The sequence below is a fragment of the Lathyrus oleraceus genome, chromosome 7, assembly GCF_024323335.1.
Source record: "Lathyrus oleraceus cultivar Zhongwan6 chromosome 7, CAAS_Psat_ZW6_1.0, whole genome shotgun sequence".
Lineage (NCBI taxonomy): Eukaryota > Viridiplantae > Streptophyta > Magnoliopsida > Fabales > Fabaceae > Lathyrus > Lathyrus oleraceus.
The window spans coordinates 42,508,501-42,525,522 of NC_066585.1; the positions used below are offsets into that span (position 1 = coordinate 42,508,501).

Sequence of the window (17,022 nt, forward strand, 5' to 3'; positions counted from 1 at the left end):
CTCTTGGTTGAGCATGTTGGTGTCTTCAAGATTCTCGTGAGCTTGACCCCTTGGCTCCCGAATCTCTTTAAACCTCTTGTCCAAGTCAGTTTGATGCTGAGAAAGAGAAACTTCTAATTTCCTAACACGACTTCGTTCTTCTTTCAACTCCTTATTGCAAGTCTCTAACTGGTCTTGCAATTTCTTGAGCTGATCTTGGTAGTTAATCTATGTCTTGCAGACTTTGTACTATGCTTCAGTGAGTTGCTTCTTCTTAGAAGAAAGGATTTCATAAGTATCCTTCAAAGCTTCACCTACTTTCCTCCTTTTGTACTATTCTTCCTGAATCTCTTTGGCGGTCTTGGCTACTCGTTCCCTTTTCTGGTTGTGGTTAAGCTTCAAGTTCTCTCCATCCAAAGTGAGTTTACCGATGTTAGATCAGAGATCAACATTCTCCTTTTACAACACTCTAATAATATCCTTTAGTTAGTCAACCTCTAAAATAGGAACAACAACCGGCTAAACAGGTTTGATAGTCATGGAGGGCTCAGGTGGAAATGGCAACAAAAATTCTTTGACCCTCTCCTTAACCCGCCGTGTGTAGGCTTCCTTCATAATGCAATTCTTCTTTCCCAACTCGACCCTTCCTTGGAGACAGATTTCTCCCCATGCTCTGATAATCCTTTTCTAGAACTCTAAGTTGTCAACCCCTTCATACAAAACAAACTTCTCTAACTTCTCGGAATCTGGCTTGTCCAACATTGGGTAACCCAACTGACGTAACACCAATATCGGATTATAGTTAATTCCACCTTTTGTACCAAGGAGGGGCACATTAGGGAAAATACCATAATTGAGGATGATCTTGATGTCGTCGTAGCTTCTAGAATACTAGTAAATATCTTCAGTTGTTAGAGACATGATCCTTTATGACCATTTAAGATTTCCATTATTGTCGACAAAAGGACCTTTGCTGGGTAGATGCGAAATAAACCCTCTATACAACAGAGGGATACAACACACGATGGTTCCTTTCCTCTTCTGATTACTTATATGGATAAAATAATAAGTATCAACAGGAAGAGTATAAATAAGATTCTTCGCCATGAAGAGATAGATAGAGGCCAAATCCACAAAGTCTTCCATATTCGGGAACAACACATTGGATCAAGTATGCCTTTTATTTCTTTTGAAATTCTTTGTTTTATCGTTTGCATTTTATCTTTTTAGTTAGCATGCATGATGAACTAATAAAAGAAATAAACCTAGGCTATTACACTTTAATGGGGTGGGGGAGCATGTGACCCACAATAGGGGGATTATACTATTACAACATAAATGGGAAATGGAAAGAGATTATACAAAATACAACCCATGTACCATACCTAAAACATACAAGTGACATGGTACTCTCACACAATACATGTTATTTGAATGAATTAGAGGCACGTGTACTTGAATCTCAAAGGTACATGTGGACACAAACATGAATCAAAGTGAGTTAGTATGCATTAAAAATTGGATTAGAATGGATATTAATGCTAAAAAAATGGATGAAATGAAATATAACATAATAAAATGATGTAATGATATAGAGATCATGGTGAATGTAATGGACATACAAGCATATCACATTAAATTGAAATATCATTTTCAATTTAAATCTGATAATCACAATCAAAATATAGACAAAAATGGAATTAAAATCAAAGATACATGGACATGGTATATGGAATTAATTTTATTCTACCGAAGCATGAATTAAAAGTCAAGAATTATGGGAAAATTCTAATAAAAAATTACATGGTAATCAAGTATTTTTTTAGGGATTTTTCATGGTTATCAAATGAATTGAATTAATATCTAACACATATAATTAAATTCATAAATGAACATTTAATAATTAAATGTATTTTTCCTAATATATCCTAATCATGTTAAGCAAGATATTAATATCTAATCAAATTAAACATGAATTAAATTGTAAAAATGAAATGAAATGGCAAGAAAAAGAAGCTCAAAATAAAAAATAAATTCAAAATGGGCCAGGGGGTGCCAAGTCAAGAAACATGGTGCTAGTAGAACTACAGGCGCATGAGTATATGGGCAAAAGGCCCATTGGTTCAGTCCCATGGGAAGGGGGTATAGATGGCAGTTTGGGATGAGGATGAGTAAAAGGCTACGCCCATGATGCTAAGCCCATAAAAATAAGCCCATTGAATTAACCACATGAACATGTGGATCAACAAGCAAAATGTCACGTGGTAAAATCAATTTCAAATGAATTGAATTTAAATCAAATTAAAATGTGCCAGTTTCAAAAATCAGCTCAGACCACAACCTCATATGAAACCACCGTGGACCACAACACCGTAAATCACCTCAAGAGGCAGTGGTCACTAGAAATGCAAATTGATGCCATCATCAGCTTCGCCTTCTCACGCTCTCCATGAATATCCACTCAATTTTACCAGATTCTAGCCCTAAATCACTAACAGAATTGGGATCCTCAAGAACCCTAGTTTCTTAATCTTAAATTAAACTCTACTCTCGAAAAGTCAGAGCCCACAGGATTGGGGCTCTGATTCCCCTAGCTTTCCTCTACATTCCCGTAACAAGAAATTGAAGAAAAGAAGATTTTTCAGAAACACCTTACCGGAGATGATGAAGACAACGAAGGAATCTCTGCTTCCAGGTAATGAATATGAGTCCTTATTTCTTGCTTTATCTAAATTCCTCTTCTTCTCCTTCTTGATTCTTCTTCTGAAAAGTTGTTGATGAATTTGAGTGCTGAGATGTTGAATTGAGAGTGATGAGATGGTCGAATGGAGAGGGAGAAAAATGGTTGAATTGAAGGTGTAGAGGTTGGTGGTGATGATGGTGGTTGCATATTTTGAGCAGTGAAGAATGAATTCTCTAGATTCTGTTGAATCAGAATGAAGAGTGATGGCGATTTTTGTGGCTTGATGATTAAGGTGATACGTTGAGGCTTGAGAGCGATGGATGAATTCTTTTATGAGTTTATCTGATGATGATTCATGGTTGTGAGAGTAAATGATTGGAGCTAAATGACTGAGAGGGTGGGATGAGAAAGTGATTGGAGACTTGATTTGGTGGTCATGAATGCTGATATATAGATGGTTAGGGTATAGGGATTGATGCCATTTTTGTTAGGGAATTCAGTTAGGAAAGGGTGGAATTGGGGCTAGTTGTTATTTTGTTTATGATTCTTTGTTGATCCCAATGCAGGCCAGCTGGCAGGGTAGTTAGTGCAGTTAGTTCTAGTGTTTTGTTAGGTTATAAGTGTCAGTTACCGATGATTGTGATATAAAATGTCATGTTTCTGCTTTGTGATGCTGTTTATTAGGTGTTAATGTATATGCTTTGTGTTTCAAACTGATTTATGCATGGTCTGCTGTTGATGATAGGTTAAAATGTATTGATTCAATGTTGCAGGAGTTTATTCAATTAGATTACAAAGTTTGTATGGGTGAATTGTAGGCTTGTAGGTCTTCACTGGCATGTTGTTCAAATGAACTGATGTGGTGCAATGCTTTGGTGTGACTTACTACATGTGTGATGGAAATTCGATGGTTTGGTTGTGCCATGGTCATGGTGAGTTCTACTGCAAGTTTTCATGTTGCATTGTTTCATGGCATGCTAGCAGGACTCATGGTTGCTGCAAGGTTCTGCAGGTCTGGTGCAAGCAAGATGCAGGCATGTTTGGCTCATGGTACAACATAATTGTGACTTCTGGATGTACATTTTATTGGCCTGCTATGAATGTTGCAAATCTGTTTGCATCGATGATACATTGCATGTTTGGCCTATGACAGGTTTGCATTTGGCTTCATATGAGTGTCTGCATGATTTGAATGGTTCATGACATGTTTCATTGCATTTATGACTTGGTTCTGTTTGGATATGCATTGGCTTCTTCTGATCTGCATTGGACTAGTATTTGTGATGTATAATATTGCTGCTTTGGTTTTCCATTTTGTATGTCTTTTTCCATGTACATGGTTAGCATGCTTATTTTCTTGGTTTTGTATTGACTTTGCATGACATGACTAACACATGAATGATTTAATACCTTGTTGGAATGTATGATATGCTAATGAATTGTCTTGGTTGGTCTCTTGTAGGTTATGCACACATGGTAAATTGTTGGACAATGGCTTGCAACATGATGTCCACCTAACTTGCACTTGAAGTATCATTCACCAATGGCAAAGATCAATGATCAAGAGATTAGAAATGGAATTTAGGATTTTGGGTTGTAAAATGGTTGAGTCGACTTTGGTCAAAGTTGACCAAAAAGTCAATTATTGACCAAAGTCAACATTTGGTCAATATGTTATTTTTGTACTCTTTCCCAATGCTTTGGACATTCTCATGATTTTTATAGTGAAATTTGATGTTTTTTGTGAATGAAATGGATACTTTGAATGATCTTGTATGAACTTGGTATTGAATGGATAAACATGACTTGAAATGAATTGACTTGTATGGAAAATGATGAAAGATATTGAAATGAATGAACATATTGACATGGCTTGAATTAACTCTGAAATGGATTGTATTATGAAAGATATTAAACTAACTTGAATGGATTGAATGATAACTTGAATGAATCATTAGACCTTAGCAAGGACCAAAACACCAAGGAATTGAAAAAATAGCATGAGGTGAATTTATATGACCAAATGGATGCAAAAAGAACAAACCAAGAATGGACCAACTATGGGCTAGGAATGAGGATATTATCAGATGAAATGCTATGACAATGGAAGCCAATGAAATTTATGGAGCCATGGACTTGGACTTGAGCCAAATGACACAAACAAACACAAGATGCACATGTGAGAACATGAAATGAATGGAATCAAAACAAGGAACCAACATGAAGGGCCATGAACAAGAGGCTATTGAATGAAACTTGACCAAGCAAGGGAGGCATTCATACATGGAATGATAATGGATCAGATGTAGTTAGGGTTAGAAGCCCACACAATAAATGTTGGACATAATTAGGGTTTATGGAGCCATAATCAAGTGAGGATCCCCAAATTAGGGTTTTTCTTCATTAAGAAGTCACAAATGAATCCTCAATACCAAGCACACACACAAGAACCAAGAGTGCCCCCAATTAGAGTTTTGGTTGACTGAGCAACCTCAAGTTGTAGAAAAACCCTAGTTTTCACTAGGTGCAAGCACAAAGCTTGGAATCCAAGATACCCGTCCTCTTGCATTGAACCATATATATGCAAATGGAGTGAATGTCTATGAAGATATGCAAATGATTAAGGTTAGTGACCTAGATGATCATTGTGAAGGGTATGGTGAATTTTGAGGTATGACAATAGCAATGTGGTCTTTCGGGATCAAATCGTCAGTGGGGGAGGACTCGACTTCTTCCATATCCACAAGATGACCATTAGCCACAAATTTTAAGAAGTCCATCTCAATCAAGTCAAGATCGGGATAGAGACATAAGGCTTAAGCCTCTTCCCTATCAAAGGCAACATCACCTGCGTCAAGGACGTCGATTTGTGCTTTCTGTAAAGAGTTTTGCAATTGGATATGTGAATCTTGAAGTGATTTCATTTTCTCTGATTGCTTATTAATAGTGGATCAACTCCTGATTCATAGCCTCAAATTTCTCCCTCCTACTTTTCTCCTCAAATAAATGCTTCTCTAGGTCGGATAGTCTAACCACTTGTGCTTTTTGTTGCTCCTTCAGTTGATTGATTTCTTAGTTCAATTTTATCTCATTCTTTTCATAATCATCTCCGACTTCAAATAGCCCATGGGTTAAAATAAAAAATCTCAACATATAAGAATTGATGTTTTGGGTTAGTTTCTGCCGCCATATGGTCTTTACCTTGTTTATGTCTTTCATGGCATTCAGATGATTGTAAAGGAACTTCAATCCGTGACACTCATAAGAGTTTTCATCTTCTTCGGGGAACTCTGATGAAAACGCTTCGGTGGTGAAAGAGTCGAAGGTTGGGATTCTGAGACATTAGGAATTGCCTTATTTGGGACTATCTTTCTTTTCTTCAGTAGTCGAGATTCTAAACCAGACAATTCCAATTTAGTAGAATTTTAGTCGACTACTTTTCTCGCTGTCAGGACTTCCATCATTAGCTTCTTTTGTTATTTCACAGATATGTCAGTCATTTTTCCTAAAGGCAAAATGAGAAAAAGGCTAGCAGAATGCATGATGGTATCCCAAGTAGTACGCAAATCAAATAAATAATCATTACCCAAGAAAGAAATGATTTCCTCTTCGGGTAGATACAATAGATCCCAGACCTTTATCATACGGAAGGAATCTAAGATGGCCAAAGATCTAACCTCATGGTCTTTTAATTTATCAAAATTAATCCCAAATACTGAAAGAGGATCCCCAGTCTAGTAGATAGGAAAATGATAAGACCCATCTAATGCATATATTACTTGAGGACATCTTAGTCCACACCTAATTCGTAGAAATCAGTCTTTGAAACCTTTGTAGTTGGTGGTGTAGGCTTGGAGAAAACTCTTACCGGGAAGGCCAATAAGGGTCACCCATCCACCCTTTTCAACACCTTTGATTTCAAAAAAGGATGAAAATAAGCCTATGGTGGGCTCTATATCTATAGCCTCACAGACTATTTCCAAAGCCTTGATAAACCCCAAACTATTAGCACAAAGTTGAGAAGGGGCAACATTTAGGTTTTTTAGTAGATCGAATTCAAAATTGGTAAGGGGAAGATGGATATTAAAATCTTCCAATACCCTGGAATAGAAATGAAAATATTCATCTTTAGCTCCCCTAGGACGAGCTATGCAAACACATTCCCCTAGAATACAGGGCTCCAAAATAACATAGTCTTCATTCCCAATAGAAGATATATTCTTCAAAGACCGAAGTTTAGCTATCTCCACCTCGTCTATGGAGTTATGATCGTAAATCGTTACTTCTTGATCAAATGACTCTATAATCTCCATCACCACCTCAACGGATGGACCTGACGAAGAAGTGTCAGAATCAAAACCTCTAAAAGAGACAGAAATATCGTTGTAAGCTTCCTTTACAATACGATCAAAGTTAAAATGGGTTAGAGTATCTCTACATCTTCTCACATAAAAATCTCAAAGATCTTTTATTTCGTGGGCACTCAAGGTTTTTAATATTTTGGTGTTCTCGTCACATGCATCAACAATAGTCATTTAATAAAATAATATGGAAGCAAAAAGAAAATGTACCTGGTCTTGAAGAACGAACGAGAACTCTGAAAATTGCTTAGAAGTGAGAAAGACTTTTTCCAACGAATGATAAACCAGGAGGCAAAATGTGGTTTTAATTATGGGTAACTCTTCTTAAAGGGGTTTAAACAGTATGAAATGCTTTGGGTTATTGAAAGGGAGCAAATTCCCATAAAAATCATCAATACTAGGGAAGAGGAAAATCTGATAAAGATACGCTGACATGATTAAAGACACATCACCATAAACAAATATCACAACGTGAGTGGATTGGGGAGAATTTTAAACGAAATATTTTGGGCTTCTTTTGTCCGAGTACTTAAACTTTTTAGATCTCATGCTCGGGGGGTTTATGTATATCCCAAAAAATTAGTTGACCAATCGAGGTATGAGATCGACGATGCCTATTTAGACATGTGAGTTCTTTGAGACCGATTTGGCACGATGACCGAGTATGATAGGGTTAGAAAATCGGACAATCGGGTTGTCATCTACCAGATCGGAATCCGGTTAGGATATCCGAGTAAACAAGGTGGATCCGACCTCCCATAAGCCGAGAATGGTCCAATTAGTACATGTCTGATCCAATGATAAAGTTAGGATGTCGTTTGTATAGTCATAGGAAACAGTTACAGGGTGATGCATTATGGTAGGGAGTTATAATTAGTGAAGAGACGAACATTACATGACAATTATGAGAGCGACATACATTATTGATAGGAGGATTTATGAAGGATATGGAGAGTCAAGAAAAGGAGGGGAGAGATGGAGATGGAAACCTATAAGTAGGAGGATGTTCTAAGGGAAAATGACAACAAAAAATGAGACAAATATACATAACAAACACTCAAACCATTCATTTAAGGCTCTCCTTAACTTAGAACAAGAATGTCAACCTTTTAGTATCTTTTAACAAGAATATGTTTGTTTTTTTTCCTCTCCTTGATTTTGCCTTGTATTAAGGATTGAGTACCCCTCATACTCCTTATTAATACATTTTTCTTATAAAAAATTGAAGGTATTAACTTTTGTTGACATTTTTTTTCTTTATGACAAGTTAACCACCATAAGATTCTTACTTTCTATGTTCTCTTTCTTAAATTTACATTTTCAACAATTAGATATACATAATACATTTTTTCATGGTAATTTTGATGAGGAGTTTTATATGCAACTACCTAGAGGTGTTTATATTACTAATCCAAATCATGTATATAAACTTTTAAAATATCTATATAACTTAAAATAATCTAGTACTAGTAGACAATAGTTTGCAAAATTATTAACTTTTTTACTATCTAAAGGATTTAAATAATCACAAATAATGCCATTCTCTATTTAAAAGTCATTCATCTTCATTATTTATAACATTACTATTTATATTGATGACATTATCATGGCAAGAAACAACTAAACCACCATTACATCAATAAAAAGCACACTTCAAGAAGATTTTAAGACTAAGGGCTTGAGATGAGATGTCTCAAGTATTTTAGAGGATCAAGGATTGCAAGATCCAAAGAAGGAATCAATATATGTCAAAGAAAATATGTATTGTACCTAACTCTGACACACATGCCTCTTTAATGCAAAGCCCTCATCAACACTAATGAGAGGAACAAGACTTTCAAAGGAAGAAGGGACACCATTACAAGATCCAACAATTTATACAAGATTAGTTTGCCAACTCGTATACCTTATCAATAGAAAATCAAACATTTGTTATGTTGTCCAACAATTAAACCAACACATATATAAGTAACCACACAAACCTTCATCATCAAGTTGCAATTCTGGTCCTAAGATACCTCAACCTTTCCATAACACGAGGTTTTTTTCCAGCCACTACAACTCTTTAACTCAAAGCATTCTTGAATTAAGGTTGCCCCATGTGTCTGAAAACAAAACACTCTTTAAGTGGACACTATATCTTTCTTGGTGATTCCATCATCTCTTGAAAATCTAAAAAAGCTGTCAACAATCTCTTCGAAGTTCAACCGAAGTATAGCGGATAACTTACCTTTTGCAAGACCTTAAAGTTAATTTCATTCACCCAACTCTTCTATATCGTGATAATGTCTCTTCTAGACATTTTGTCATCAATTCTTTATTTCACGTGCATACAAAACACATTGATACTGATTAGTATCTTGTGAGAGAAATTACAACAAAAATGTTTCACTTGTTTCCTATTTCTACCATATAACAAATTGTTTGTATATGTTTTTACAAAACCACTTAACCTTTCAACAATATTTGCTCTAAATTGAGACTAAAAACATTGTACTCACCGGCTTTAAGGTTAGATAATAATGATAATATTTAGTTATAATTATTATTTCTTCATTTGACTTAGTCAATAAATAAATAGGTTGTTATATTTGAATTTTTTACGAAAATAATCTACTTTTTAAAGAAAATTTCCAAAATACCCCTGATTTCAAAAAAGTTCTCAAATTACCCACTTTTAGGAGGAGTCGCCAATTGAATTGGAGACTTCTCTTAAAAATTGAATGGAGGCGCCAATTGGATTGACTAGGGCATATATCCAATTGGTGCCCCTATGTAGGGCTTAAGAGGAGGCGCCAATTCAATTGGAGCCTTAGTGTAAAATGCTATTTTTTTTGGTAAATGGTATACGTGATAGATAAATTTGATATAAGACCAATTGATATTAATAAAATTTGTCGTTTACACAAAGAAACCTAATGGTGATGACCGGAATCACCTAACCGACCTCCGGTCCCACATCCTCTAGCTACCCTAACCCGTGGCCCTAACCCACGTTGATGATTAAGTATCGATGTTTGAGCATCTGAGGGGCCAGGAGCGTCACTACCAACTACAGGAGAAGGTCTGTTGAGGTAGTCAGACAAGTCGGCATAGTCTTCAGTATGCATCGATGGTGTACCGTCGTAGCTGAGCTCATGACCCATGCTAGAGAAGTTGGGATGTGGTTGACTCATTGATGGGCGACCGGGACGGTTGAAGGGAGACATGGGTGTGAACGATGCGTCGAGGAAAGGTTGGAAAGGTTGTTGGGGTGTTTGGTAGAGATAAGGTTGTTGGATGTTTTGGTTTTGTGAGGTTTGAGCTTCTTGGCTACGGTAGGAGGAGGGGCAGTTGGTGTTGAATGATCGTTGGGTGTTCTGGCTTAGGGGACTTTGGTAGGGTGATGGGGTGGGTGCGAAGCGATGTTAAGTCTCAGGTTGATGATCAATTTGTTGGTGGTGGTATGGGGTATGCTCTTGGTATTGGGGTTGGGTGTATGGAATGTTTTGGTTGTATGTTTGTGTGTTGGTTGAACGAAACGTTTGACGGACAGGGGGTTGTGTGTATCCAGTCTGACACTGTTGTTAGGGGTTTGATGTTGAGGTGTCAGGTGTGTAAGTCATCTGGCGTGGGTCGTACAAGTACATATCCTCGACGATGAACTGAAAACCAACCGATCTGTACCAAGCCATATAAGTACGACTTGGTTTTTCTTCAGTTGATCCACAATGGTCAGATGACGTCAATCCAAAAGCAGAAGCAGAAGTGGACGTCGTTGATGATGAAGAAGAGGAGACCGAGATACAGGTTGATCACATGCTGAACAACGACGATGAAGATGATGATCAACCACCACCAATACCTCCTAGTCATGTCTACAACCCGCCTCAACATATGACAAATATGGATATGCACGACGACGAAACATCCAACAGTGTTTTCTATAATCCATATCCGAGATCAGAAGGCGAATTAAAGGTGGGAGACATGTTTCGTACCAAAGAAGAATGTGTTCTAGCTATCAAAAAATTCTACATGAACAACTCTGCTGATTTTACAGTGAAACGCACTGATTCTAGAAGGTATGCTATCGAATGTTGTAACATGCTTTGTAAGTTTCGTTTGGCTGCGTCTTACAAGAAGAAAAACGACTCTTGGGAGATCGCTTCAATAGACCCACATCACAGTTGCATTGCAACTAACGTTGAACAAGATCACCGTAAACTAAGCGCAACGTTGATATGTCAAGACATTCTGCCGTTGGTTAATAAAGACCCATCAGTGAAGGTGAGTATAATTATATCCCATATCAGAACAACATATAATTATACTCCATCTTACAAGAAAACCTGGATTGCAAGGACAAAGGCTGTTGAACAAGTTTTCGACAACTGGGAGGATTCATACAAGGAATTGCCACGGTTTTTATGGGCACTAAAAACACATGTCCCAAGAACTGTGGCAATTATGGAGACATTGCCAGCGATGATGCCAGACAGAACCTATGCTACAGGTAATAAAATCTTTCACCGTCTCTTTTGGGCATTTGACTCGTGCATCAAAGGTTTCACATTCTGCAAACCTATTATTCAAATTGATGGCACTTGGTTATACGGAAAATACAAGGGTACTTTGCTCATGGCGGTTGCACAAGACGGCAACAACAATGTCTTTCCCATTGCCTTTGCTCTTGTTGAAGGTGAAACGGCTGGTGGATGGGGTTTCTTTCTTCGACATCTCAGAACGCATGTGGCTCCACAAGCCAATCTCTGTTTGATTTCTGATAGACATGCTGCCATTGAGAGTGTCTACAACAACCATGACAACGGATGGCATGATCCTCCTTCTACCCATGTCTATTGCATCAGACACATTGCACAAAACTTCATGCGTGCTATAAAAGATAAGAATCTTCGCAAGAAGGTGGTGAATGCTGGGTATGCTCTAACTCAACCGTCATTTCAATATTATCGTGATGAAATTAGACTGTCTAAAGAAGACGCATGGAGATAGCTAAATAACATACCAGTAGAGCAGTGGACAAGGGCATTTGACAGAGGTTGTCGATGGGGCCACATGACAACAAACCTTGTGGAATGCATGAACGGGGTATTCAAAGGAATTCAAAATTTGCCGATAACTGCCTTGGTAAGATCGACCTATTATAGGTTGGCTTCTATGTTTGCAACCAGAGGTGAAAGATGGAGTGTGGTGTTAATGTCCGGGCAAGTATTTAGTGAGTGTTGCATGAAGGTCATGAAAGAGGAGAGCATCGAAGCTAGTACACACGCTGTAACAGTCTTTGACCGTCATAGGTAAAATTTCAGCGTCCAGGAAACAATGGACCACAACGAGGGGAGACCAAATTTAGCCTACGCTGTTAGACTAAACAGAAGTTGGTGCGATTGTGGAAAATTCCAGGCCTTCCGCATACCTTGCTCCCATGTCATTGCAACATGCGCTTATACTCGTTAAGATGCTTACAGCCATTTATCTGATGTGTACAAGGTCGACACCATCATGAATGTATATAATCAAAGCTTCTCAGTACTACCAATGGAGGATTACTGGCCTCCATATGAAGGTGATATTGTTTGGCACAATGACGAGATGCGTAGAAAGAAAGAAGGAAGGCCAAACAACACACGTATCAGAACAGAGATGGATTCCATAGATAAAATGATAAGATTGTGTAGTATCTGTCGTCAACCAGGACACAACAAGAACAACTGTCCCAATCGAGGAGCATCATCTAGGTCTTAAGCTTTTTGTAACATTGTATTTCTGTAACCTTCAATCATTATATATCATTAAGTTTTTGTTACAACGAGGTTCACAACAAACATCAGTACAAAATAAGTTATCTGAAAACAGAAATATTTCTAACTGATTACAACAATCAAATTGATGTCGTCTCGACCGAACATCATTTCCCTAGCATCCTTATCAGTCTTCATTCGCACCCAACCAAAGATACTGTCAAGTCTCTCAATACTTCTAATTTTTTCCCCTTCTGGTATTTTCCCATCTAACCAACGAACCAGCTCCCTCTTCAGTTGATCGAACGTAGTGATGTTCCAGAACAACATCAGCATCTGAGGTTTGTCTCTCGCATAAATCACCTTTCCGTATCGGCGGCAAACACCAAACATGATTGCCAAATGATTATATGAGATGTGGAACAATTACTCACACAACGCATCTATTTATAACACAAAAATTGCATTTTATGAGGAGTCTCCAATTGAATTGGCGCCTCCTCTTAAGCCCTACACAGGGGCCCAATTGGATTGGCTAGGGCACCTGCCCTAGCCAATCCAATTGACGCCTCCATTCAATTTTTAAGAGGAGTCTCCAATTCAATTGGCGACTCCTCCTAAAAGTGGGGTATTTTGGGATTTTTTTTTGAAACCAATGGTATTTTGAGAATTTCCTTTAAAAAGTGGGTTATTTTTGTAAAAATTTCGTTATATTTTGCCTATTAATTAGGGACTTAATTAATCCTATTTTTCTCTCTTTTTGATCGATATATAAATAAACCTAATCACACTCCCTTGTAAATTCAAATTATTAATCTCGTCTTCTTCTTTAACCTTGACTTGTAATATGTGAGACATACTATTCCAGCCTGATTTATAAGCAAAAAAGACAAGTTTTACGTTTATTCAGAAATATACTTAAGTGCATTTAAGTTTCTTGATTTCATGTGAGAGAGACAATACAATTATTAGTATACCCTCAATTAAATTATCTTCTACTAACAATATTAAGTAATTAATGTGAGAATACTTTTGGAATAAAAACATTAAATGCACTTAGATTCGTTGACATTTGTTTATATTTAAGGAAAAAAAATTAAAAGACTTTTGCATATAAGTCTGGAAAGAGTATGTGTCCACGTCATAAATGTAACTATATCTTGAAACTTGTAAATAGGAAAGTTTTCAACTTTTTTACTCATGACATCATTCATGGAATGGCTTATCCATCACATACACATATCCAGAATCCCAAGAGTCATTACAAGTTTAACTATTAATTTGATTATACAATAAACATATCCATCACATACACTTGACAATACTGTAATTTTATTTATGAATAAAACACTAGTATAGTATAGTATCAAACTATGAATCAATATTATTACAACAACAACAAGAAAACCTGAACAAGTATTGAAACTCAAAATCAAAGACAAGTAGGACAATGAACTAACCCATTCTCATTACACTTAGGACACCTCCGCAGTGTCGAATCACTTATTTCAACCCCACTAATCACCAGCTTACAGCTTCCACCACAATCCAAACAAGGAACAAACCTAGCCCCACCACACCCCCCACAACCTTGTCTCCCAACACCTCTCTCCACACGCGTCGCATTCAATATCCTCCCAAGTCTCCCCGTTTCATTTAACTCCGTCAACTCATCCAAACCACCCAAATATCTCCCTTTCACAAACACCCGCGGCAAAACCACCCCAACCCCGGACTCTTCCTCCGTTAACAACAACTCTTTCACTTCCTTCAAAAACTCTCCGTGAAGTGCCACGTCACGCTCGTCGAATATCACCCTGTGATTCTCTAACAAGTCCCTCGCTTTGTTGCAGTTATCGAAAGTTTTTCTAACTCCTCTTAACGACGTCGTGTATATCACCACGGCGTCGTTTCCTTTCGGTGGAACTTTCTCCGGGTAGTTACTCAGTGGGTCCCTCCTTAACCGTTCGAAATTCGATTCTCTCTCTTCTTTTTGTTTCTCTAACATGTCTTTCTGTATGAATATGTTGTTCTTCAGCTTCGAAGACAACGTAGGTTTTATTGTTCTCAATCGATCACCATCCGTAGTGGATTGAGCTTGTGACTCGTTGGTGTTGTTATTCTTCGGGCTTTGTTTCGCATCTAGTTCTTCGAGTGTTCGGAAGGAAGCAACCTTGCGTGGAGGTGGTGGTTGTGACAACAGAGGAGACGGTGGTGGTGGTGTCTGAGGAGGTTTCTCTTTCTCTTGTTGGACAATTGGTTTGAGGTGTTGGAGTGTTTTGCTGACATCTTCCCATGATTGAGGAGATTTCTCGGTAGCGTCGAGGATGTGGAGAATAGGTTGAGGGAGAGCGGGTTTGTTTTCTTGTGACATGGTGTTGGTGTTGTCGTTGAGGTGTTTGAGCCATGGTTCTTCGATGGAGTTTATGTCGAACACGGCGAAGCTCGTCGGTGGTGGCTGGTATACGGCGACTGCCGTGCCGTCGATACCTTTGGAAGATGCACACCCCATTTCGTTCTTTGGATGATAGCTAGTTGCAGTGACTCTCTCCCTCACATATACTAGTGTTGTAGTAGTAGTACATGTATTAATATAGGGATAACTATAGAAATAAAAATAGGTTGGAATTTTTCCATTCACTAGTATTTGACCAATCAAAAATAAAATAAATACAGCATATTTTCATTTATTTTGTTTTCTAAAAATATAAATATTTAGCTGTCAAAAGAAAACATTTGATTAGCAATTATCAGTTAAAGACAGAATGTATTTGTCAAAATAATGATATTTTTATTTTATAACATGTGGTTCATATTTTCAAATGAATAATTACCGAATAACTTTAAAGTCTAAACTACAAGCTTTTTCAACCCTATACAAATTTTCAGTTAACCTAAATCAGAAAATAAACGAAAAATTAAAAAATAAGCAAAAAGTTAAAGAAAACAACAATTCTATTGAGGGATAAACAAAAGCCTCGATAACAAATACTTAACACGAGATTTTTAGAAAAAAAAATCATTTCCAAGATTAAAGGAAACACTAAATTCAACGGTTACTCTTTAGTAGATTTTGACCTGAAAAAAATGAACTCATTTTAGGATTTTTATATGGTTTATATGACAAATTTCAAATTAGAGATAAATCAAACATAACTCTAGACAAAAATTTAGATCTCATTTATCTCTAAAATCGAGTCGGTGCTCTTAAACAAAATCAAGTAGCACATAAGCCAACTAACGAAACTATGTTTAATGAAAGATATCGTGTTGCAAGAGACAACGATGATATCAGGTTCAAAATTATCAGGGAACGACATATATTTTTATTCAACTTCATTGAATAAAGATTTAAGAGATTTGTGTGAGGAATGCGCTGATGTTGATGATACATATACATGTGATAATTTTAAGATGTGTGTCATGTTGTTTTGCACAATCAATGACTTTCCTGTATACAGTAATTTGTCTAGGTACAACATCAAGGAAATAAAGTGTGTGTTATAAGTGAAAGATGATACATGCTCCCACCAACTACAAAATGGAAAAAAGACTGTTTACATTAGGCATAAAAAATTTCTAATACCTAATCATTCATATCGTAGATTACAGAAAACATTTAATGGAGATCATGAGTTTGATATCGCTCCAAAACACTTAACCGGGAATGAAATTTATAAAAGATAATATTGTCTTTGGAAAGAAATAAAAAAGTCTCGTGGAGAAAAATATTTGGAAAAAGAGGTATTTGTTCTTTGATCTTCCATATTAATATAACATTGATGTAAGTGATTGTCTTGATGTGATGTATATGGAGAAAATTATACGTGATAGTTTGATCGGAGTATTTCTCACCATTAAATGCAAGATAAAACATAGTAAGAAATCTTATCTAGATATGGTGGTGATGTGTATACGATAATAACCCCAAAAGAAATAGAAAATATAACATATTTGCCCGTAACATATCACACTCTATCTAAAAAAGAAAAAAAAATTACGATTGTTTGTAGGGTATCAAAGTTCCCAAAGGATACTCATCAAATGTGAAGAAACTCATGTCAACGAAGGATCTCAAGTTAGTTAGCTTAAAATCTCATGATTGTCATGTCTTGATGCAAGCGGTGGCTATCAGTGACATTTTATAAAAAAGTATAAGGATAACTATAATCATATTGTAGTTATTCTTCAATGTTATATGTAGTAAAGTCATTGATCCTGGAAATTTAGATGAGTTGGAACATGAGGCTGCAATTAT

At 36.8% G+C, this 17,022-nt stretch overlaps 1 protein-coding gene and 1 long non-coding RNA gene across 2 annotated transcripts; one reads left to right on the forward strand and one right to left on the reverse strand.

The window, feature by feature from the left end:
* Nucleotides 1-2,265: 2,265 nt before the first annotated feature.
* On the forward strand, nucleotides 2,266-4,478 carry LOC127106788 (uncharacterized). Its single transcript, XR_007795494.1, has 3 exons — nucleotides 2,266-2,674; nucleotides 3,481-3,712; nucleotides 4,125-4,478. It is a non-coding gene; the product is annotated as an uncharacterized LOC127106788 (long non-coding RNA).
* A 4,434-nt stretch (nucleotides 4,479-8,912) lies between these two features.
* LOC127103485 (uncharacterized) lies at nucleotides 8,913-15,398 on the reverse strand. Its single transcript, XM_051040737.1, has 3 exons — nucleotides 14,225-15,398; nucleotides 9,254-9,338; nucleotides 8,913-9,128 (listed from the first exon to the last, which is right to left on the reverse strand). The coding sequence occupies exons 1-2, from the start codon at nucleotides 15,274-15,276 to the stop codon at nucleotides 9,296-9,298; spliced, it is 1,095 nt and encodes a 364-aa protein (XP_050896694.1). The 5' UTR covers nucleotides 15,277-15,398; the 3' UTR covers nucleotides 8,913-9,128; nucleotides 9,254-9,295.
* Between the last annotated feature and the right edge of the window lie 1,624 nt (nucleotides 15,399-17,022).

Bases quoted from the DNA above. Each gene is read 5' to 3' on its own strand.
- LOC127103485 (XM_051040737.1), bottom strand. From the start codon at position 15,276: ATGGGGTGTGCATCTTCCAAAGGTATCGACGGCACGGCAGTCGCCGTA. The intron at 9,339-14,224 runs GTTAGTTCATTG...CGTGAAATAAAG, and splicing joins CCTAAGTGTAATGAGAATGG to AATTGATGACAAAATGTCTA.